We start from the raw sequence: 24,990 nt of genomic DNA, 5'->3' as shown, positions 1-24,990 counted from the left end.
GGAGGCGGGAGAGTGCAATAACGGTCCGGGTTCCTGGCACACATTAGCCAAACGGTGCTGCTGGCTAGCCATGGCAAGAGGGGCTTGTAAACGTCAGGACGGCCGGTGTTCGGAAGCCTCTCCCCTTTCCCCTCTTAAGAAACTCTTGTAAAAATCCATCAAGTCAACACACATGGAGGCAGACCCACACACACACACACAGACACACACACACACACACACACACACACGTACACACACACACACACACACACACACACACACACACGTACACACGTACACACGTACACACATCCGGGGGCGGACAGGCTTCATGTGAAAAGGTGCCGGTATGGAGAGTTTGACATTTTTAGATGGTTTGAAGGCTTTCTGGGAGAAAAGGTCATGTTTTAAGTGAAAGGATAACGGGCCCGTCTCAGGGCACTGTGGGACGGTAGGGTGTTGTGAGGCCGGTGACAGTGTGGCAGGACTGACACCAGCAGGTGGGAAGCCTCTGCTCTGATCTCTCGAATGTGTAACGATTAATACCTTCGTTAGAGACTTGGAGATTGTGATCTCGAGACTTAACAAGGAGACATTATGAGGAGACATTATGAGGAGACTTGAGGAGGAGACTTGATTAGGAGACTTGAGAAGGAGATTTGAGGAGGGGGCTTGAGGAAGAGACTTGAGGAGGTGACATGAGGAGGAGACTTGAGGAGGAGACTTGAGGAGGAAAGTTGACAAGGAGACTTACAAGGAGACTTTGTTGCGGAGACTTGATGCGGAGACTTGACGAGGAGACTTGACGAGGAGACTTGAGGGGCTTGATGAGGGGACATTATGAGGAGACTTGATAAGGATGCTTATGAGGAGACTGTAGGAGGAGACTTGAGGACGAGACTTGATGAGGTGACTTCTCATCTATTTCTTCAAACCAATGTTCTGTTCCTTTGTTTTTCCTCGATAACAACATGGATCTACTGTCTTATACTGAAACAACTAGATCTTTAATGTCATGCCTGATGACAGAGAATTACTAATATTCAGAACTGAATGATTTTTCGTCCTATATTTCTGTTTCATTTTTGTGTTTGACGGGACTCTCTTCTTCTTCTGAAAGTTAGGCATATTTGTTGCAGTATTTACAAAGGGACTCAGTGACTCCATGGCAAGTTGCCTTCTTTGTTCTCGACCTCTGTGTGTGTGTTTTTGTCTTTGTATGTGCGTGTGCACGTGCGTTCCTATGTCTGTGGTCTGTCGTGTGTCCCTTTGTGTTCATGTCTATATGAATATAAATCGGTCCTAAGGATATTCTCATCTATCATGTTGTGGCCCCTCTACATTAGCAGCTGCAGTCTGTCATGTTTTCACTCTCCCTGGGGACACACACACGCTCACACACACACACATGCTAGCACACGCACATGCCTCCCCCACACACGCGTATACACACACGCACACACTTGCAATCTCACACACACACAGACATTCTAATGGGTGTTGCAATGCAAATTACATCAATAACTCATCACTAACATCCTGGTTCATTACTTTGTTTCTGCCAGTTTCTCCACTGTGTGTGTGTGTGTGTGTGTGTGTGTGTGTGTGTGTGCGTGTGCGTGAGACTGGATGTGAGCGTGTGCGTGAGTGTGACTGAACGTTGTGTGCATTACAGCTTTCAAAGAATCCCACTACCACATGGAGTGATATTGCTGCTAACTCAAACCCCCCCCCACTACCATGTTATGAAGTCATTATTCTCCCCTTACTCTCCCCTTGTGTTCATGTCTCGCGTGTCAAAGCTCATTCCCGCTCGCACAGAGCAGAGTTTGGTTCTGTTTTTGTTTGGTACTGGATGGATTTGAACGGGAACGCAGGAGGGGGCCTACCTGCTCCCGGTGGCTGACAGCTCTCGTTTAGCAGATATCTTTGTAATGTGTGCGGTGCACTGCACACCCCTGCTGCTAAAATCATGCACACAGGGGGGGGTAGAGACGTCAGCCTCTACTACCTGAACACACCATAAAGCCCCCCCTACGTGAACGCCTTACCACAAGAAAGAAAAGACGGGTTTCTGTACCGGATACGTACCTATACGTATCTGAAGGTACGGAGAGAACAAGTCTTTTCTTTGAGGCTTGACGAGACCTCGTGACTATGTGTTTGTCAGTGTCTCACAGACAGAACAGAGTGTCACTTGATCAGCATCTGTCTTCCTGTGTGATCTGTGTCTGCGTCTGTGATCTCCGGTCTGTTCCTCTTGACTCTGGTGTTTCTGGTGACGGCACACGAGAAGTGAGAACTTCCAGAAATGTGTTTTGACAAAGCCACACTGTGACACTGAAGAGGGGTGGCGCAGAAGAAGAATCACTGAGCTTATATACCATAACAAAGAAGTTTATATATATATATATATATATATATATATATATATATATATATATATATATAAACTTCTTGTGTGTGTATCTGTCTTTTTTATTTTTTTCTGGTTCACTCACTCACTCACTCACTCACTCACTCACTCACTCACTCACTCACTCACTCACTCACTCACTCACTCACACAAGCACACAGCAACAGCTTATACTGTGTGCGTGTGTGTCAGTATCTCCGAGAAAGAGTTGATTGGTGGGGTAGGCCGGGCGGCCTGTCTAATGGCTCTTCATTACTGTGTTACATAATCAGCCGTCCAGTGGAGGAGTGCTGGAGGACTGACAGATGGATCTGAGCTCTGCTGCTGTGGAGCGCCACATGCTGCACAGCTGCTGAGGGAGAGGGGGAGAGAGGGGGGGAGAGAGGGGGAGACAGAGAGAGAGAGAGAGGGAGGGAGGGGGAGAGAGAGAGGGAGAGAGGGGGAGAGAGAGAGTGAGAGAGAGAGGGAGGGAGGGGGAGAGAGAGAGGGAGAGAGAGAGAGAGAGAGAGAGGGGGAGAGAGGGGGAGAGAGAGAGAGAGAGGGAGAGACAATGAGAGGGAGAGCGAGAGAGAGAGCGAGGGGGAGAAAGATTCACACACGAGGACAAGTGTCTTTGTGAGGCGCTAGATGGTTGAAAAAAGTTTCAAAGTGTTCCGTAAAGGTCGTCCCGAACAAAGACATTTTTCCCTTTGCCCACTGTAGCACTGGTACAGAGGCACGAAGCCGAATCACCTCCCCCCCCCATATTAGATTAGACCCAGAGACGGACAAGGACTCCTCTGCCCCTCCTTATCGTCGAGGATGAGTGGAGGACTTCCTCTTATGCAGCCATTGTTAATCGACAAAATCCAGACTACTTGGAATCTGTATGAAAATTGAATTATTATTTCCATTCGTTTGGAAAGCCAAGTCTGCCAAAGAGCGCGATGACGTCGGATCTCAAAGTCATCCCCTGCTGCTGCAGCTTGCTGTCTCTCTTCTCGCGGCGTGGAAGGAACAAAGAGTGGGCTTCACCGTCTCTCTCTGTGTCTTGTGTATCTCACATCGTCCTTTTTAGGTTTTCGCTCCCTAATCACTTCTTGGCTCTTTCATCTCTAGCGCTCGCCTCCCCTGCTGCATTAGCTCCCGCTCTGCCCGTCTTCCCGCCCTCCTGTTCCTGCACGGCCCACGCTCTAGTCTACATTTTACCACCCTTTTGTTACTTGGAGACCCCTGGTAGCATACATGTGTGCCTTTTATAAAAGGCTAAAGCTAAACAATGGATTCAATTTTAACTGCCAAAAGAAGTTGGAATCGAATCGATTATTCTTTCTCACTGAATCAAGGAGAACGTGGCAGAGAGAGGGGCTGTGATGGCGGATTGCTCAACTTTTTTGGAATTCATTTTTTCAACGTGATTCTTTCGTCATCCCCGGCTGACCAATCAAATGAGTCTCATTTCACACCCGCCTCTTCTCTGTCTCCATGACCGGCGTGGTTCTGTTGGCACTGCCCCTGTCCGTCTCAGGGGCAGAGCCAACATTACACACACACACACACACACACACACACACACACACACACACACACACACACACACACACACACACACACACACACACACACACACACACACACACACACACACACACACACACACACACACACACGGCGTGCACAGACAGTGAGCGAGACCGAAAGCCTGCATGCACATTGCCGGGAACCTCTTGTGCTTCTGCTTGCTGGAAGAAAACATTTCACCGATTTGCAGGCGTATCCTCCTAGCGGGTCTCAGGTAATGTTGTTACCTTTCACTCAAAAGGCAGCAGACTGTGATGGCGGTGTCCAGAGCAACCTGAGGCTGACATTTGAACAACCTCAGAAGTTCACTATATCTGTTGGCCCGGGGGCCACCGGGGTAACAAACTGATTGCCGACCATGTCCCACCGCTCAGAGGCAGCTCTCCTTCAAGAGCTCTGCCTTTGGTCTCCACTCTGTGTGTGTGTGTGTGTGTGTGTGTGTGTGTGTGGGGGGGGGGGGGGTCGAGGGGAGGAGCGGGGGGGGTGCAGGGAAAATGGTGCTTCGCTTTCCCCATCTGAGATCATCACTACCAGAACCAACTCGACCCCGCTATATCTCCTCCCCCCCTCCCCCTTCCCCACCAGTCCAGGAGTTGACTCAAGGCCCAGCGGCTTCACATGCTCTCCTCAGCCTCTACCCTCCTATTGTTTATCGTACGGTGACGGTGATTTCTTCCACATGGGGCTGGCAAAGGGGTGTGTGTGTGTGTGTGTGTGTGTGTGTGTGTGTGTGTGTGTGTGTGTGTGTGTGTGTGTGTGTGTGTGTGTGTGTGTGTGTGTGTGTGTGTGTGTGTGTGTGTGTGTGTGTGTGTGTGTGTGTGATTATGCAAGGCTCGACCCCCTGTGGTTCTGCATGTTGTTATGTAGAGACACGGTAGCCGTACAGTGGTCTTCTTGAGGACTAGGGTCCGCTGCGGTCTGTGGCGGTGGGAGTGTGTGGCGGTGTGGAAGCAGGCAGCACGGCAGTGACTGTGATGCCGAATGCCGTTACATTATCTTGAACACTGTTGAGCCTTTTTTTGTGTTGTTGAGGCTTGGGGCTTCCATTATAACAGTACTCCCTTTATTTCCCCTTGAGCTTTCTTTCCTTTCTTTCGTTATTACATTACATTGCATTTATTTAGCGGAGGCTTTTATAAAACGTACCATTCATCAAATAAGTGTGTGTGTGTGTGTGTGTGTGTGTGTGTGTGTGTGTGTGTGTGTGTGTGGGGGGGGGGTCGAGGGGAGGAGCGGGGGGGGGGGGGGGGTGCAGGGAAAATGGTGCTTCGCTTTCCCCATCTGAGATCATCACTACCAGAACCAACTCGACCCCGCTATATCTCCTCCCCCCCTCCCCCTTCCCCACCAGTCCAGGAGTTGACTCAAGGCCCAGTGGCTTCACATGCTCTCCTCAGCCTCTACCCTCCTATTGTTTATCGTACGGTGACGGTGATTTCTTCCACATGGGGCTAGCAAAGGGGTGTGTGTGTGTGTGTGTGTGTGTGTGTGTGTGTGTGTGTGTGTGTGTGTGTGTGTGTGTGTGTGTGTGTGTGTGTGTGTGTGTGTGTGTGTGTGTGTGTGTGTGTGATTATGCAAGGCTCGACCCCCTGTGGTTCTGCATGTTGTTATGTAGAGACACGGTAGCCGTACAGTGGTCTTCTTGAGGACTAGGGTCCGCTGCGGTCTGTGGCGGTGGGAGTGTGTGGCGGTGTGGAAGCAGGCAGCACGGCAGTGACTGTGATGCCGAATGCCGTTACATTATCTTGAACACTGTTGAGCCTTTTTTTGTGTTGTTGAGGCTTGGGGCTTCCATTATAACAGTAGTCCCTTTATTTCCCCTTGAGCTTTCTTTCCTTTCTTTCGTTATTACATTACATTGCATTTATTTAGCGGAGGCTTTTATAAAACGTACCATTCATCAAATAGACAAAGTGCTTCAAGTGCTACATTTGAGAAACGACAGATACAAAGTATTTTTTTCTTTTTCAAAAGGAAAATGAACAGCCTCAACATTTTTGCCTCGTAATAACCTCTGAATTGTCTTACCATAGGTATTGTAGTCCATTATAGACACATCCCTCCAATCCTGACCATTTTCTGTCTCTTCATGAGAAATCTGATAGTTTCCTTCTTGTGATTAAAATGGGCCACTATCATTTAACAATATGTATTGTATCGTATGATGTAATAGTCTATGTGACTAGAACTAGAAGAGGTCCCATTATGGTCCCCATGTGTCTCCATTGACTTCTGAGGGAATTTTGAATAGAGGTTTCTTATCTTCGTCTGCTTGGCCCCTGTTGCATCGTGCATTGTGCTATTGCTCTTATGCCTCATCTGGTTGAGAATGGAGCTTTCAACCCCGCGTTTCATCAAACCAAGACACAGGAGCTCCATTCTACGGGGTGGAAAAGAAACACTTTAAACCCTGCAATCACTCAGCAATCCCAGCCAAACGGAACGGTCAATTTCCATACACTCTTTTAACCTTTCAAGATTTCCATTCTCCTGACAGTTAAATCGCCGAGCTAAAGGAAAGAAGAAAAAAAGAGTTTGAAAGGGCAATATTACGAGTTTAATGTCTATTGAAGGATAGAAGGAGAATAAATATCCATAACAAATAACTCCCTAAATAACTCCCAGCACGCCATGTGCTGGGGCCTTGTGCCGTGATCCTTAAGGGACCTAGATTGGGTGTAATACATTTGGTATCTACAAAGTGGACAAATAAAAGGTCTTATCTGTAAAAGTCTTAAATTGGTTGAATTAGCTGGAGACATGCGGCAGGACTGCAAAGAGATCTGTTTTCCTCCCTGTTTATCTTTGAGTCAGAAGAAACCACCTCCTCCGGACATGCAGGCCCGTCCTCAAGATTCAATCTATTCATCGTGACTCCTTAACAACCTCCATGGAAGCTACATTATTATATATTTGAATATCATTTAGTCGGAAAGTCTTCCAAGGATACAGCAACATAGTCGAAAGCTTTTTAAAATGCTCAGAATAGTGCATTCTAAATTTGACCGTTGCCGACGGTAACTGCAGCAGGGGCTGATGTATAGCGGACTGTGTGGGCCTGTGTTTATGACTAGCCAGTATTTCCAGATGTACAGAGAAAAAAAAACTCTTCGGCTGAACGCCCACATCCACTGCCAGACACTGGGTGTTCGGTTCGGCTGCAGTTTATTAAAACCGAACCCCTATGATTTCTAAGGAATTAAGTAGTTTCACTTTTTTGTAAAGATTAAATGGAGAGCATCTGACATTTTCTTTTCATTCTCTTAAACTAAGATAGCAAGTTGAAAGTTGCCAGAATAAATTTTTCCCCCAGTACAACTTTAACACGTAAAGTCCCCACTATTTCGCTCTGATTTTTTTCTTTAATGTGTATTGTATTTTATGTCCCTTGCCCAGGTGGTGCCTGTGGGAAAGGTTGTGTATGTTACATCTGTATGTTACATCTGTATCTACACAGCAGCAACGGGGCTAATTAGTCTGACGACTGCTGAGTTGCGGCCAGTTCGTAGTGTAATTTGATACCCTACATGTGGCAAGAAACCCTTTCCAGAAGTGCACATCAAAAAGACTGTTATCAGCGTGTGCACAGTTTGAAGAACATTACTTTCCCTCACATTACGCAGTTACTATGGCAGGCCTGTGTGTCAATGACAGGCTTTTTGATCCGGCATTATGACTTCCTCTCTCAGGGCCGTCCGTTTCCTGTCAGGGGGGCCCCATGCACACAGCGTCTTGTCCGCTGGTGTTGTGAGCTTTCTGTGACTATCTGAGAGCGCCTTCCCGCCCTGCAAGGGCTGTCTGTCCAGATTTGATGCGTGCTCCGCTGGGATCGCGTTTCTAGTTGTTTGCGTTTGTAATGAGCAGAGCAGCTACTCCAACAGCGTCTACTGCAGTTGTGTTCAACTCTGCCACTGCAGCCGGTTACCCTGGGCAACTGTTGTCAACTTCTGCAACCACGCATTTCCTCTGAGATGTTTGCTATAGTTGATTCAGCAACGGCTGTCTGTGGAGTGTTGTAGAAAAAAGCTTAATGCCGCAGTGCTTTTCCTTTTGTGGTGGTTTCCTTTTCACTGTGTTGTTGGTGTCATGACTAGGTAGGGATGTCAGTTTTGGTAGATTTTGCTTTTGACAGAGCAAAATTTGGTTAAGCATAAGAAAGTGGCACTTTCCTTTTAGAGCCCTATAGAAGCAATGACCTCCCTTTGTCAGTGGCAGATTGACCTCTTGAACCCACTAGAACAGCCATGATAGTTTTTACCGCTTCTCCGTTTATGGGCCTTGTCGAAACGTGCAAACATTTCCCACATTGAGTTGGCTGCTCACCATTGGTGGATCAGGATTTGTCTGCCATTAAGTGTTAGGTAAGCCACTCCATTAAACCATTAAGTCAATGAGTAAATGTGTATACAAATGGACACTATTAAGGGAAAAAGTGGTTCTACCGTCAAAGAAGATGAACCCCATGCAACAGAAGTGTTCAATGTCATTGTTTTGTTCTGCTTCTTGTAACACTGTCCATTTAAAATAAGCTTATCTGTGCACCTTGCCCAAAGCTGTTTGTTGCATAACCACCAGTCCTGAGATCTTCTGACTAACATTACCAAAACACCACATATAAAAAAAACAGGTCCCCTACAGGACACGGATATGTTGATGTAGCGGGGGAGTGAGACAGCCGAGGCCAAACGCAGTTCTACCTTCAAAGAGCAGAGTGGGAGCTTTTGAGCGAGGCGCGCCGTGGCCGTGGCGAGCCTAAATGGCTTTGATTTCCAAAGTGTTTAGGATGACATAATCCAAGGTGAGTCATCCTCATGCGGCCCCCGAAAAAAGGGGAGTTGTGTTAGTGTTTCGTCCGCTGCAGTGTTTTCGTCTCGTTGATCTCCTCATGTTTTTTCCCCAACACCTCCACACCTGCCTACTCTTCTCTGTATGCTCTAAAGCTTGTTTTGATGCGGAGCTCGGCTGGGATCAGGCCGGGTCAGCCACCGTCCAACCCCAGTGCGTCTTTGAGCGTAACCAGCACAACACAGCACCACAGGAGACAAAGACCAGCCCCTTGCTGCTGTCTCCTCGCTAATCCCCCCATTAGCTGCTCTCCATCGATCCTCCGTCGTAAACAGTGGGGCCGTTTGCTTTCCAATTGCACCTCTTTATCCACGGGGCTGAATGGAGGGGAGAGGGGAGAGAAACGGAGAGGCAGGGAAAAGGATCCAGGGGGCAATAACACCAGAGAAAGAGCTGTGTGTGTGTGTGTGTGTGTGTGTGTGTGTGTGTGTGTGTGTGTGTGTGTGTGTGTGTGTGTGTGTGTGTGTGTGTGTGTGTGTGTGTGTGTGTGTGTGTGTGTGTGTGTGTGTCTGTGTGTCGAAAAGGCCGTAGACGGCATCAGCCGTCCGGCTAAAGGTTTTATTTTGTTGAGTTTGTTTGTGATCTTCTGTAATACAAATCCACTCTGTCACCCCTGGAACGACCACACCACCCCCCGAATCCCTAGCTCCATAGCTGGGGGCGGCACCATTGATTTTCCCCCACCGATGGGTAGATGGCTCCTCAGCGGGTCTCAGCGATGGCTTATTCACCTTCTGATGGGGTGTTGACCTTCCACTGATTGGGTTTAACAGGTTTTTCATTGGTTATCGGGCTGGGGGCTGGCCGCGGCAGTGGGCAGTGGGTGTTTAGGGAGATGGCGATCGATGGAGTTTTCGACTGGTTAGAAATACAGAGAAACCGATCCTAGCGTTGTCCCGAGTGAAGATGACCATGAGTTTACTTTGACCCTGTTTTTCGGGCCTGTGAGCATCATACTGTTTATGCACCAGTTTTAACATTTTCCAGACATTAAGGTTGGGTTTTGTTGTTTATCACTTTAATTCAAATTTAGCATAAATGCTAATTTCGAGGTTGAATATAGTGTTGGTGTCAAGTCGCACGTTCACACCACAGTCTGTGTTGTGCTGCAGGTGGCTAACCCCGGCTAGCCTCGGATTGAATAATTCAGAGGAGCGCGGCATTCCTCTCCTCCTCGCTAACTAGGTCACCGGAGCTTAGATACTGCACATGGGACCTTCCAGTCTTAAACACACGCATTAAACACACGCTTAAAAACACAGACCGTCGACTGTTGGTAAACTGCTACGCTAGCTTAAGAAGTTACAGACGAAGACGGCAGTGTGTCCCTGTGTCACCTCGGACGAAATGCAGGTCTTTGCACGGACTGTAGCTGTTCGTCTAATCTAACCGTATCCAAACGCGTAGATTCTTTTTCAAAAGGACAAATTGCAGCACGCCATGATGTGCTGGTGTCTTCCCTTGGTCGTACCCGTCACGTGAACACAGGTACATCTGGACCAAAAGCCGGGACGAAACACGAGCCACGCCCTGCACCACTATGCTACTGTACAAACAGGCCGATAACGATAACCCCGCAAACTCCATCTCTTACTACGACTCTCTCTCGTCTTGTTTCTCTCGTGCTTAATAATATGGCCCCCTGCTGCTTGAGATGAAAGGGAAGCAGAGATTAATCCTTAAGGCAGCAAAGGGACTCGGCGCGCTCACCCCCACCCATCTCACTCTATGCACCCCTGCTGCACCCCAAGGTTTCAACTCTAGTTAGAGTAACCCCTCCTTTACCCCCATCTCTCTTGCTCCCTCACTCGCCATGATCCGAACAGGTCAAGGATTCCTGCTCAACAACCTCGTCCATCTTTAGCTAAAGTGTGTGTGTGTGTGTGTGTGTGTGTGTGTGTGTGTGTGTGTGTGTGTGTGTGTGTGTGTGTGTGTGTGTGTGTGTGTGTGTGTGTGTGTGTGTGTGTGTACAAGTGATGAATTTTATTAATGCAAGATTTTATCAGCTACTGAGAACTCATAGCTGAATTTTCTCCACACACACAAACACACACACACACACACACACACAAACAGTGGCGCCGCTCAGTATAAAATAAGCTCCGTCATTTAGAGTGTCTTTCTCTTTTATCGTGGTGTTTCATTCCTTCGTAATTTATTCTCCTTATCTCTTATTCATTCAGAAGAAAATGACTCAGTTGATCGTGGAGAAGGTTGCATGTACTGCTTTTGAACGGTGCAGCATTCTAGTAACGCGCCATTAAGCAGATCCATTTAAAAGCAACGACCGTAGTCATGTTTTCTCCGCTGGTCTGGAAGCACCTGGAGGAGACGTTGGAGCCTATCAATAGGCAGGTGGTTTTCAGTGCCCCGCCCGTGACCGACAGAGGTATCATGGGGTCTTTCAGAAGGTGGGGATCTCAGATAGACGGCTCTCCATTGCAATCTTCTTTGTGGAAATTGTTTATTCATTAATTTGGGAGCCAAGCGAATTATGATAGTTGGGAATGTTTTTGAAAATGCTGAAAATGTTCCTCCCAAAAATGTGAACAAATAACTTAGTAATGGCCACTGAGCTAGAAATGAAATAGAATTGCTCATTATATTATTATGAAATCTGAATATTTTTAATTTGAGTCTAATGTCCCTGCAACTCTTACTTTCATCTCGTGTCTCGACTGACTGAGGCACAAACCTGTGGCATTTGCAAAGAGCAACGGGTAAACAGCTCCGCCTTCCCTAGTAAGACATGCATCCCAAGGCCTTCTGTATTCCCAGAGGAATGCAGCAGCTGCCACATAGATTGTTAATTAATCTCTGAGGGTGTGTGTGTGTGTGTGTGTGTGTGTGTGTGTGTGTGTGTGTGTGTGTGTGTGTGTGTGTGTGTGTGTGTGTGTGTGTGTGTGTGTGTGTGTGTGTGAATGCCAGCCTGGGAAGCCTTGGCTTTAGAGGACTGGGGTTGAATCCCCATGAGAACCTAGAGTCAACAGCATCATGACACGTGTCAAGGATGAGACAAATCCCTCAGAAATGGTTCAGCATAGAAAATAGTCCCTGAATCTTACCCCCTGTCTTAGTCTCTCTCACTCTCCGTCTTCCTCGTTCTCTTTCTCTGCATCTTGCTCTCTCGCCTTCTTTTTCTGTCTCCATAAATGTCTGTCTGTCTGTCTGTCTGTCTGTCTGTCTGTCTGTCTGTCTGTCTGTCTGTCTGTCTGTCTGTCAGTAACCCTTTGAGATCAGCCATGCTGCCTCTTACGGGGGTCCGATGACGTTCTCACAGACTGACGTTGCTACCTGTAAAGCTCCTCTCACCTATTCTCTTGTTAACATTCGATACATTCTCTCACAACAGGCGATCCAATTAGAAATGTGCTAAGCAGACACTCGCCTCGCCGCATAATTCCTGTCTTGGTGTTCTCATTTGAAGTCCTCTTATGGGTAAACTGGGTCATGAGTAGGAAGCAGTGGGTGGGACTGTTTTCCCCGCAGTGGGTGAGGGGGGCAACTGTCGGGCTGTCAAATGCATGTGCAGCTGAAGCTCCCCCCGCTATAGGTTAACATGCATGGCTGTACAGAGACGTGTCCTGATGAATAAACTAGATGGTAGCGTGACCGGATCGAGGTTGAAGACTAGGTTAGTGGGGTGTGTGTGTGTGTGTGGGTGCGTGGGCGTGTGTGTGTGTGTGTGTGTGTGTTGGTGCGTGGGCGTGTGTGTGTGTGTGTGTGTGTGTGTGTGCGCGTGGGCATGTGTGTGTTTGCGTGTGCATGCATATGACTCAATGTGCCATGAGGCATTGAACTTCAGATGACCGATCCCCATAGGAACCCTTCGATAGGCCGTTGCGATGCTGCGAGGGCATGCTCCGTTCAGCGTCACTTATGTGTCGTTGCATGCGCATCTGTGTGCGTCTATGTGGGGAGCGTGCATGTCGGTGACTTCCCGGTTTATAGTTCAAAATGGGGCCGTCTCTGATGGATATGGATCTAAAAGGCCCCAGCAGAAAACAAGAGCCTGTGTAGTGAGTGTAGAGGCGATGAAAGGTGGACTGTTTTTTCTTTTATCAGGCTAGACTCAGACAGGTGGGAAGATGGAAAAAAAAAACTCATTTTTGTTTGGTGAGTGAGCGTTAGTGTGTAGCACACCACTAGTAGAACTATAGTTGAGCTTATTTATGTTTTTGTAAAAGAAAATATATGCTGAAATTAGAAACTGAATATACACTCTAACAGACAGAAAAAATCTACCAAACAATCTATGAACATCTATAAAAAAAAATCAATGTCTTTGTCTTTGTACATTTTGTGGAGGAAGGAGACGATGGCCAAATTACGTTAAACTACTTATATCCTGATGTTTGTATAATAACAACGATTATTTCATGGGAAAACATTGTGACAAATAGATTTTAATTAATATTTTATAACAAAAATAGAGTCCTGATCTCTTTATCCAATTCACACTTTCAAGCATAACTGCCTTAATAGTCCCTATTTTTTGTTGTGGTTGTTACTAAAAATACCCGTCCAACATGCCTTAAGCTCCTTATCACTATGCATCGTTTGCCTGTTTCCCAAAACCGTGTTTTCCCAAAAAATCCTTTCTTCGAAATGACGCGGGAGTTGTATGTCTCATGCTTCCCATCCAGGGAAGCTATGAAAATACTAAGTGGTTGATTTTTACAGCTTGGTATACCCCTCTCCTCAAAAAAACCTCCCCTCCTCCCCTCTCTCACCCGATTCCGTTTTTTATTTGATATCTCTTACCGACACCGATAGACCAAGATGCCCATTATCATCAGACTAGACTGAGACAGACTCCCTAATCGCCCATTTATCTGCCCTTTCTCCGCACAACGTGCATAATAAACCCCAAATCCCACAAAGCTAATTCCATTGGCCCTTGACATCACAAGCCATCTCGTCGCTATCAGAAACTTATCTCGGAGCGCACAGTGTCTGAGATTTGAAGACCACTTATTTTGGCTCCTGATGGAAGCGGCCTTCAATAAGGAGCCAAGAGAAGAGGTCTTCAACATGCCGCCTGCCTCTGATACGTCCTGACCCAAACATTTATACCCCCCACATATATGAGGGTTGTGGGGGTGTTTAAGTAAACCTCCACCTTTTGGGGGGATGTGGAGGGAGAGGGGTTCAGGTCAACCTCCACCTACTGAGGGATGTGGAGGTAGAGGGGTTTAGGTCAACCTCCACCTACTGAGGGATGTGGAGGTAGAGGGGTTCAGGTCAACCTCCACCTACTGAGGGATGTGGAGGTAGAGGGGTTTAGGTCAACCTCCACCTACTGAGGGATGTGGAGGTAGAGGGGTTTCGGTCAACCTCCACCTACTGAGGGATGTGGAGGTAGAGGGGTTTAGGTCCACCTCCACTTACTGAGGGATGTGGAGGTAGAGGGGTTTCGGTCAACCTCCACCTACTGAGGGATGTGGAGGTAGAGGGGTTTAGGTCCACCTCCACTTACTGAGGGATGTGGAGGTAGAGGGGTTTCGGTCAACCTCCACCTACTGAGGGATGTGGAGGTAGAGGGGTTTCGGTCAACCTCCACCTACTGAGGGATGTGGAGGTAGTGGGGTTTAGGTCAACCTCCACCTACTGAGGGATGTGGAGGTAGTGGGGTTTAGGTCAACCTCCACCTACTGAGGGATGTGGAGGTAGAGGGGTTTCGGTTTACCTCTTGGAGGTGGAAGGTAGTGCAGCAGCTGGCAGTCAGCCAGCTGGCCTCGGTCCTGAATATCAGCTCCACCGTACAATGACGGGAGACACCGTGTGTAGCCGGCATAGGGGTTCGAAAAAATGGCCCTTTGTGCAACCGTTCCCGAGAAGAGTTATTGTATCCATTGATTGGACTATGTTTTCTCTTCAGCAAGGGTGGACGGAGATGGTGTGTGACGTTCATGCCCTGACCCGTCATCCAGAGAGATGGGCCTTTTAAGAGCAACCAGCTAAACGCTTTCTTGCATTTGAATATAAATCGAGATTCGCTCTGTCTCTCCACACTGGCTATGTATAAAGAGATAGAGGCTGTGAGGGAGAGCTGGAGACATTGAGGGAGAGAAAAGAGAGAGAGAGACAGGAGAAAAGGAATGTGTGTGTGTGCGGTTGCTTGTGTGTGTTTGTGTGGGTTCTGGCATCTTTGGAGGACTTCCTGATGTGACTGGACTTCTGAGTGAACAGTATTAACCCCTTATGCAGAAGAGGTGTGTGCACAAACACACGGGGGTAATCTGTGTTCACGTGAGGACTTCATAGACACGCACACACACACACACACACACACACACACACACACACACACACACACACACACACACACACACACTCGCGCGCACAGGGATTGCTGCCGGATTGAATGCTAATGGCGAAAAGGAACAGTGGAATTCGTACAACTGTGAAGGGACCCTAAAGTCCTCAAAAGAAAGATCTAGCAACAGGAGAGAGAGGAGTGGGGGGTGATGGAGCAATAAGGAGGGACAAGAGGAGGAGGTGGAGGAGCAGATGGTGTAAGGAGGAGGCTCGCAGGAACAAAACAATCCTTTTGTCCTGTACAGGAGTGTTTGAGCAAGGCCATTCAAACCTTCCCAAGATTTCAAGTGGTGTTATTTTTTTTTCCACTTTCCACATTTCTCACCACTTCCTATGCCTCAACTGTCTCTCTTTGTGTTTCGTCTCTTCACTGAGCTTTGACTAAAAATGTGTTTCTCCTCTATCATCCACCGAAACCCCAAACCAAACCAAACCAATCCCTCACCCGCGAGACAGAAACACTTCTTTGTGCTGGGGTGAAGTTACATATTTCTGTCGTTGTGGTTCTCTGGGTTCTGGTGAATTCCGTCTCCAAACATCAGATGGCTCCCAGGCATTATTTTACAGCAGCGCATCTGACAAGTTTGATCGAGTGTCCCGCCGCGGTTTCGTTGTCTCTACTCAAACCAAGAGGCACTCCTCCTTTTGCCGTCACAACCTCTGCATTCAATCGATCCACTAACTCAGTAGGTGTAAAGTCTACAAACACTGCTGTTGATCCTCGTCTTCAGCGGACGATTTCATCAGCGGTGACATCAACGTTTTTTTCCAATCGTTAATGAGCTGTCAGGGAGGGATGACCTACTGGTGGACACTGGGTATCGGTGAACCAAAACCAGAACCTGCTGGGAGTCAAAGACCCTGGCCTAGCCAGTCCTCTTCTGCCCCCCCCCGCTCTGGCCATGTCCAATCCTAAAAGTGTCATTCAATACCCTTGACGTTCCTTCTTTCCCGACCTAAAGGACCAAGGATAATAGGAAAAGTATGAGCCAGGCCAATTGGGCCCGGGGCCTACGGCGTGAGATGTGCCCACTTTCTCCGTTGTTGTGGCTCGACGCCATTCTGCTCCCTGGTTAATCTGTGAACCTGATGCCCCGGCGGACAACACAAAAGGACCCCGTTTTCCCCCTTGTTTTATGCCTGGACTGCAGGAAATAAAGGACAGCTGGCCGCGTTCCACAGCACTACCCCAGGGAGGTTGCTTACAGTCCGTAAACCGGCCTCCAGTGAACACATCTAGGAGACTAATGGCCGACTCTGGTGGAGCAAGAGGTGCACAGCTGTTCAGCTTCAGGACCAAAGGGGCTGATGCTCCGTTACTGGATCATTTACTTTGCAATAACAACCTAGTCCGTTGTTCAGGTTAACGGAAAACTGCTGAAATGCCACGGCTTGCTCGTCAGTTTCTTTATATGTAGCAAAGTGATGAGCTAATTAAACTGTGGGACACAGCGGTAATACAAGTAATGTTCTATAAGTGATTCCACCACCATACCACCAGTGATTGTCTCTTTTCTCACACATACACAGATGATAATGGTCTTTTTTAGAGATGTCCGATATTATCGGCCCACCGATATTATCGGCCCGATATTAGCATAAAAATGTAATATCGGTCAATATCGGTATCGGATTTTTTTTGCCTTAAAACCGATTTTAATTTTTTTTTATTTTTTTTTATAGCTCAAATAAATGTTTTCAAAATTGTGCAGTACAGTGCACATTGTAATTGACTCATATTTGTGCATTTATTCAATTAAGGTTATTGAGTTTTAGTTAAAGAAACATACTGCTATGTTGCACATAGTTGTTCAGGTACAATGTTTTATCATTTGTGAAGTCAAGTTTGCCCTATTGGTTGTGGGCATTGTCAAGATTATCTCAGGGAGAGTGTAATCCAAACTGTTGTCTGAGACCATTAAAAAAAAAAAATAAACATGGCACTTTTCCCTTAAATTAAGTTGAAGTATTTTTCTTATTTTGCACAGACAATGTTAACATTTGGAAAGCCTTGTTGCATTCAAGAATGCATCCAGTGGGGCATCACAATAACATTAAGCATGTTGTGTTAATTCCACAACAGGCGATATGTAATGTTACCTAAATTAGGTTTGAGGAAAAATAAATAACCCAAATATCGACATCGGTATCGGCTGATATCGGAATCGAAAATTTAGAGTTGGACAATATCGCATATCGGATATCGGCAAAAAAGCCAATATCGGACATCCCTAGTCTTTTTAGTTTTTATTTTCTCCAAGACAAAAAGGGAGCGATAGATAAAATATCCATCTTACTCCCTCTCCCCTTTTTGTTTTGCTTGATTCCTATGTTTAGGGACTGACTCTGGGAAAAACTCACAAGGGTCAGGGCAATGAGTAAAGAGACAGCAATCGTTTGAATTCAGCCCCTCCCACTCACTGGTGCTCTCTCTCATTCTTTCCCCCCCCCCCCCCCCCCCTCCCTCCCTTTCTCATCCAATTGAATTTAATGTCTGTCTCTTTCTCTCACGCTCTTAGTCTCTCTCTCACACTCTCTCTCTCTCTCTCTCTCTCTTTCTCTCGTTGCTGCCTCTCTTCCGCCAACCCCTCCTTCATTCCTCTCTCTCTCTTGGAGGTGTGTCTTTCACATCTGGAGCAGCAAGCAGGGTCTGAGGCTTAGGCGAAGTCATTCTCTCTCTCTCTTTCTCTCTCTCTCTCTCTCTCTCTCTCTCTCTCTCTCTCTCTCTCTCTCTCCCCCTCCCTCTCTCTCTCCCCCTCTCACATACACTTCAGCCCTCGCTCTAGCGCTGTGTGTCCTGTGTCTCTCTCGTTTGTGCCGGAGTTCAGCGCGTGGAGGCAAAGGGAGATGTGGGCAGCTGACTACAGAGCCAAAGCAAACAGAGTCTCCGTGAGGTGGAATTACCCAGGCTTCATTCAGGAGGGGAAGCATGGCAGGAGTGTTCTCCCATCTTCTCGCACCCTCGAAGATTCAATTTCTTAATTTTCCCACGGTTGTCATCTGCTCTTTGTCGTTCCGTTCCACTGAAGCGAACGCTGGACTTGAGTGATCTCTTTATCCAACAGAACAGCTCCCTGCTTTTGTGCGTTTGATATTTGATTTTTGAGTTATTTTATTTTTCATTTTCGTGGACAGCATTTTGTTTCGTGGTTTTTCCAATCGGGATCTCTACTTATTCATCCAACCTACCCTCCCACTCTCTCCTGCCGAGGAGACGACAACAGAAAAAACTAACAACCACAACAACAACAACAACATCAACAACAATCGCAGACGTGCCGGCAGGATGACCGACATCCTGGCGCCGGACGTGAACTTGAACACGGTGTGCGAGCGGCTGGAGAACCACTGCTGCCTGGAGCAGAGCCGGCAGCGTCCGGACGGCTCTCCGCAGCCTCTCTTCCCCCCTCCGCCTCCACCAACGCAGCAGCAGCAGCAGCAGACCCCCGTGCTCAGCAAGAAGCTCCCCAACACGGGTGCCAAGCTGTGGGGTCGGGTCCGCAGCAAGCTGCTGAGACAAAAGGTCCCTAGCTAGGCACACGCACAAAAACACACACACGCACACACACACACGATTCCACTCGCCACTCTCACTTACACAAAAGCTTTTTTCCTATCCCTTTCAACTTTTTGGATTCCTTTTTATTTATTTTCTGACCCTCGCTTGTGGGTCTTTCTGTGTTTCAACGTGTCACGGCCATCTGCTTGACTCCCATTCATGGCACTGTGTTTCCCCTCCTAACCCCCCCCCCCCCCAGGGTAGCCATGTGTTGGCTGTCGTCGTCTCCTCCCCCCCCCAGCTCGTTCTTTTGGTGCATTGTTCCAGGCTGACAGGTGTTAGTGACCCTGTTGTAAGCCGCGCTTCATCCACACTTCCTTACCATATGTTAGGAGACCCGGAACATTGTTGTGATTATTGTGGTTATGGCTGACCCTTTATGTATATAATATATTCTACAGACTAAGATAAAGAAATGAGGATTGGAAATGGACACCTTCACATTGGTGTGTCAATCTATACCTTGAGGGATATTACGCCAATACCGCAATTTGTGAGTCGTTATTCATGTTTGTAGGACTTTGTATCGCTGTGTGTATACGACGTCTGGTCACTGCTGGTTCGTTTCCATCCATCTCATTTATACTTTTTCACTGTTAACATGAAGAGATGTTGAAACAATAGTGTTCACTCTCTTCTGGTTTCATTAATGGAGCTTTGTGCGCGATGCTACCCCCCTCTCTCTCCCCTCCTGCTGGGAATTCAGAGAATAGCACTCTCTGACTCGACTGATCTAATGCCCCCTTGGCATTTCTCTCACTGTAACCATTTTTCTCCTTCCTTCTCTAATTAACTGCCATTGTGGATGGCACATCCTCTTGAGGACTCTATCCAGTTAATGCCTTTCCTTTTTGTGTGCACAGTGCTGAGCCTTGTATTGTCTGTGTTGGGGGAAGAGTAGGGTGAGGGGATTTTACATTTTGACCTAGTTAAGTATCCTCCTCCTAGGAAATTGCAGTGAAACAAGGTATTCCTTTTTGTTTGATTTGGCAAACCTGTGAAAATGGCCAGATTGTTGTTTCATATGATCACGGGGACATTCATATTCCTTGAAAAATTGCAGTTTGGCAGTCGGTTAAGGGTTTTTAAAGCGTTCTCTTTGCCACTTAACTCAACGACTTGCATGAATAATCCAGTTTCAGGTTATGCTCCCTGATTGAAGAACACAGACATACGCACGCAATGCCTAAGCTATGCATGGGTCTTGGTTTTCAAGGCATGTCGTGTGCATCAGTTTGATTTTCTGCATTGCAATTCATGCGTGGGTGTATGAAAAGGGACTCATCTTCCGCATGCTATTTCTGTGCCTTTAGAAGGGTGGTTTGGGGTGTTGGGGGGGTGGGGGGGGGGGGGGGGGGATAACATGGCTTGATTTCCTACAAGGCTGTGCTTTACCTTGAACATGCAAGCTAATGGGTCCATGCAGGTCTGTTTTTCTTTGATTTAATTAGTTTTATGGGGGTAGAGGGGGTTTTAGCATTCTCATGTGGCATACCCTCCTCATTATTTTGATGTATGGGCTTCGCTATATGCGGCCCTCTATGCACATAGCTCAGACTATTAAAGGCTACAGCTCCAGCAGGAGTCCTGGTAGAAGGGTGGGCTTGTCTGCTTCAGCACTATTACCTTGTTTAGCTTAGGTGTTGGCCAACCGCAAATTTCTCTAATATGGTATCCCGCACGCCAACACAGACGTACACACGTTGCGTAATCGACTGCATTGATCCCAGACCCGTATTGATTTGTGCATTCCTTTCCAACCACATGGCCATGAATCCAGACAAGTGTCTGTGTGTTTCAAGGTTTGGTCTTCACATCAGGGGGAGGCTGTCATTGTCTATAGTCAACTTCAGACAGGGAAGCCTTGTTCAGCACTTTTCTCTAAATTGCTCTTGCCCCCTTAACCTCAAAGGGTTGTTTGCTTTCACACTTGCAAGCCCACAAAGAGGTTGATTCATTCCGGATCCGGGCTGTTTGCACATACTGACTCCCGCCCATACCGCCATACCTTGATCCACAGAGGCGTGACCTTGCTACCTGAGGTTATCCGGTATGATACAAACCATTAATGTATAAGCAATGCGGCCTCGATGGGCCCCACTCCCCGCACTCTCATTCAACCCTGTGTTCCTGTGGACCATAGTTTCGCTCCCCTGGAAGGGCTGAGGGCAGGGTTGAGCAAAGCCTACTGTAGCCGGGGCTTATGGTCATGTTTGTGTTGAACCGAGCACCAGGCCGTGTTCCATGATTGCAGTGTTCGCGTTGCACGGGATGCAGGCGGTATGATGCAGACACACTGGGGACTTGTTTTCCCGTTGTCAGCCGAGAGCAGCTAATTAAGACGGTGTGAGATGATGAGGAACGGGGGGGGGGGGGGAAACGCGAACACGAGTGAAGAACACCTAATTTGTCTGGAACCGGAGAGCTAATGTACTTTATGTCTCCGCAATCGATGATTATGATGAAACACCTACTTAATAGTCTAGACTTTTTTTCATTTTTCCCCTTTGGTTTGACATTATGTTCTACTCAGTGATACGAGTGGGTTCCCTGGCCGGTGTTTTCGTCGTCATTATTTAAAACTCTGGCTGGCTTAGTGATGGGATGGGGGGGGGGAAGAACAATGTAATTGTGCAACCAGCTAAGCCGTCAAAGGGATTGAGCTGCAACCCTTTTATTCCTCCCTTCCCCCAAATTCCCATTTGCCCATCCCTGATAACACCGTAGCCCAGCTAGGCGGAGCCATCCGAGTGTGTTGATTGGTGCAGATGAGGTATTAAGGGTCATCCTCCCGGCCACCTAAAATGCCGGCAGGTCCCATAATGGCGGCTCTTTATAGCCCCCATAAATCTTTAATGTCCCCACAGCCCCGGGACACACGACGTTATTGAACTCGATCCATCTTCTTCACGGGCCTCTGATTGGTTGATAAGCTCTAAGAGGTGGGGACTGGGAGGTCAGTAGACCTCATTGGTTTGGGAGTGTCGGGGACCCAGAATGGAGCTCCTCCTCCTCCACCCTGGGTCCAACCCAGTCGCCCCCGGCTGAACACTGAGGACCAGCATGCTGTATTTAATCTCAGCAGGGGGGCGTCCCAGTATAAATCCTCAAATTAGTGTTGCAGGCTGCTGGCCACTGGTGTGGTTTACCCCCTGGGCCACATTGAGTCATCCTCATCGAAACCGACCATTGTTTCTACACAAAGGGAATGCTGCAGGCTGCACAACTATAACATTGTTTCCACCACTGTATTACTTCAGGGACTCCCATCGGTCCATGCATTGTTCAGATGATCTAATGTGTTATATGTGGCCCTGAAACAGTTATGTAATTGACTCTCTTAAAACTATGTCTTGTTCCCAGCAAACAGACCAGTAAAGGAAAACATAAGATCCCGCGAGAGCAGTGGGGTCATCCCAGAACCATCCCTGAGTAATAAAACACAGATATAGCTTGTTAAGCTAAAAGGAGGTGGCAGTAAGTCCGTACAGTTCATTTGCAGGACAATTAGGTCATAGTTGCGTAAAAATAACCTTTCGGTGTGAATTCGGGACATTTAAGCAATAGTTTGCTGTTTTCTTCAAGGAGGTCACATTTTCTGGTACACTTTGTACCAGCGATATTACTCATGCTGGCCTGAAGATAGAATGAGGAAGGGCTATGTTGCATAAGTCCACCAATGTGAGCTGGTACATTGCAGTTATGGACTCTATATGGGGTGAAAGAACATATTTCAATAAAATGGCCTGTAGCGATGGGCCAATCGGAATGCTTGAGTCTGTAAACTCTTTCTGATTGGCTCAAATGAGGGAATGACTCAATAGGCGCATGGCAACGTAGTGAGAAGACCCTGCATGTCTACAGTAGCATTAGTCGCTGCTTAGTCATAAATGCCCTATTAGTAATTCATGGGTAAACATTATGCCTTGTTTTGTCTAAAAATAGGCATTGTGGAGCCACACATGAATATGTCAGTTTGAGGGGAAAAACAGTTTCTGCATCAATAGACCCATGGATTCCATTGTAATCTGTCTTAAACCAAGCCACGTTTCTAATTGAAGAACTGAAGTAAAGCTTTCCTTTTCTGGATGAATATTTAATCTGCCAGTTAGCAGATGTTGAAATGTAATGTAAAACAGAATGGATGGGCCTCTAAAGAAAATGACAAAAATTTGCCTTTTTAATAATTATTTCAAAAGGTCTGAGAACAAAGATAATTGCTTTATCAAGTGTAGTAGGATTTTATTTCTAAAGCCTTTCAAGGCATGAGCGACGTTCATTGCGATTCTACAATTTCCTTAATCCTAAAAATACCAATGCAATATTCAATCAAACTAACGATGTAAACAAAGACCAATCATGTTTTTTCTTTGAAATGAAACGCACACCGAGTCAGGATAACTGATCGTGTGTGTGTGTGTGTGTGTGTGTGTGTGTGTGTGTGTGTGTGTGTGTGTGTGTGTGTGTGTGTGTGTGTGTGTGTGTGTGTGTGTGTGTGTGTGTGTGTGTGTGCGTGCGTGCGTGCGTGCGTGTGAATCATGTCTCTGTTTCTTTGGATCCAAGAGAATAAATAAATCGATAAAGGGATTCGTTAAGGATATTCACCACAAGTCATTATGCAAATATAATAGTCCTGGATAAGGGAATACTGTGGGAATCATGGCTGGCAGTACGAAATTAGTTGGCTTCCCTTCCCTCTGTCACAACCTTTTAATAGGTCAGGGGCCCAGATGAATGACGTGCCACAGATGGCAGGCTGTGTGGCTCAGTTCTTTCCGTATGGTCTGGGTGTATTTGCAGCCAGTTCCCGTAGTGTAGTGGTTATCACGTTCGCCTAACACGCGAAAGGTCCTCGGTTCGAAACCGGGCGGGAACAGCTCCTTTTCCCCCTACACTGCGGTGACACACGTCATGTACGACTGAGATAGTGGCAGGCCAGTTCCCGCGTAATGGTTTCCCAACACGCCCATCTTTGCTTCAAAGTGGGAACAATATTGTACTGTTCTATGCCTCTGTCAACCAGAATGATTGTCCTACCTGTAATGTCAGGTATTGGAAAGTAGAAGAACAATGGCAGGAGAGGTAATGTTGGCCAATCCTTCAAAAAATCCTCCTGTTTACTGGATGAATCTGAACTTAAATCTACAATTAACAAATCTGTCTGATCTCTTTGCTTCACCACATGGTGGCAATACACGATTAAGGGTCTAATCTGCTTATCTCTGTCCCTTAAGTCAGGGGCAGCCCTGACACAGTGTGTTCAAGGAGTGTGTGGTTCGATTCAAGCGGTCTTACTTCTCCTCACTAGTTTGGTCGGTCACAAACCTGGCTAGTTTGGAAGTGTGGATTGGGCAATGTAGCCAACTGTGCAAAGCCGACGGATCTAGTTACATGTGGCGTCCACATCGCCGCATTCCTCCTGCTCTGCTGTATACTACGATAGAGAGGAGGAGGAGGACAGGACAGGAAGGGGGGCGTTGGATGTGTGAGAGAAAGGGAATTGAGGGCACCTTAGAAGTTAACTTAAAGCAGCACAATGTATCCTTCTCAATGCAGCCAGTTTGCACAACTATTTTCAAGTTGATCTCTGAATAACAAACCCCATTCATTCATGACTCAATCTAACCAGGGTCTATAAATCACTTTTTTTCTGTCGAGAACAAAACCACAAAAAAATTGAATTAGGACCACAAGTGTTGGCTGCAGTGAAAAAAGTTAGCATGGGGTAGGTTTAATAAAAAAAAAATGCTGCTCCCTTTTCTCCTTCTACTCTTTCCTTTTCCCTTTTAGTCTTTTCATTTCCCTTTTTGTCTCTGTATGTCTTCCGCATGCACATGTAGATGCAGAAAGGGAGCCTAGGTGTGCACCCATACATTGCTAAATGGTGGAAAAATCAATTACCTGCAAAGGTCTTCAATAAGTGAATGATTTAATGTTGTTGATGCTGGACATGGGCCATCTTTAATGATTTAAGGGAGGAATGGTAGTCTTGACAGATAACCATTTACAGATAGCTTTGAGAATCTTTAAAGGTTTCCTAATCAGAACCATCTACTCCTTAAGGAATTCCCTAGTATCCAGCTCCTCCAGTCAAATTTCCTTTTTGGTTTTTGCAAACAGCAGTCACATAAACACATGCCCTTGTTTTTAGTCCCAATCTGTTTTCAAAGAGGAAGCTAGTCCTATTTTCTTTGCTTTGGATCAATATCAAAGATGAATGGGTTGGAGTTAACTGAAATCTGTCCCGTGTTAGCCTCTTTCTTCTTTTCTTCTTGCTTCCTGCTCTCTCACAATAGTTCACATGTCC

The 24,990-nt window shown here is 46.9% G+C and overlaps 1 protein-coding gene and 1 non-coding gene across 6 annotated transcripts in view; both read left to right on the top strand.

Annotated features, from left to right (window-relative positions):
* Nucleotides 1-24,990, top strand: part of abr (ABR activator of RhoGEF and GTPase) — a 110,578-nt gene that overhangs the window by 76,907 nt on the left and 8,681 nt on the right. The window contains exon 1 of one of the 5 annotated variants that reach the window (XM_030362560.1): nt 17,858-18,647. The exons of the other annotated variants lie outside the window; for them this stretch is intronic. Coding sequence (XP_030218420.1) covers nt 18,411-18,647 — 237 coding nt within the window. The 5' untranslated portion in view covers nt 17,858-18,410. Of the gene's footprint in view, nt 1-17,857; nt 18,648-24,990 lie in introns of those variants that run through there. 5 annotated transcript variants of the gene reach the window in all.
* On the top strand, nt 23,487-23,559 carry trnav-aac (transfer RNA valine (anticodon AAC)). Its single transcript has one exon. It is a non-coding gene; the product is annotated as a tRNA-Val (tRNA).

Source organism: Gadus morhua, chromosome 7 (genome assembly GCF_902167405.1).
Source record: "Gadus morhua chromosome 7, gadMor3.0, whole genome shotgun sequence".
Taxonomy (NCBI): Eukaryota; Metazoa; Chordata; class Actinopteri; order Gadiformes; family Gadidae; genus Gadus; species Gadus morhua.
This window is presented reverse-complemented; position numbering and strand designations above follow the sequence as displayed.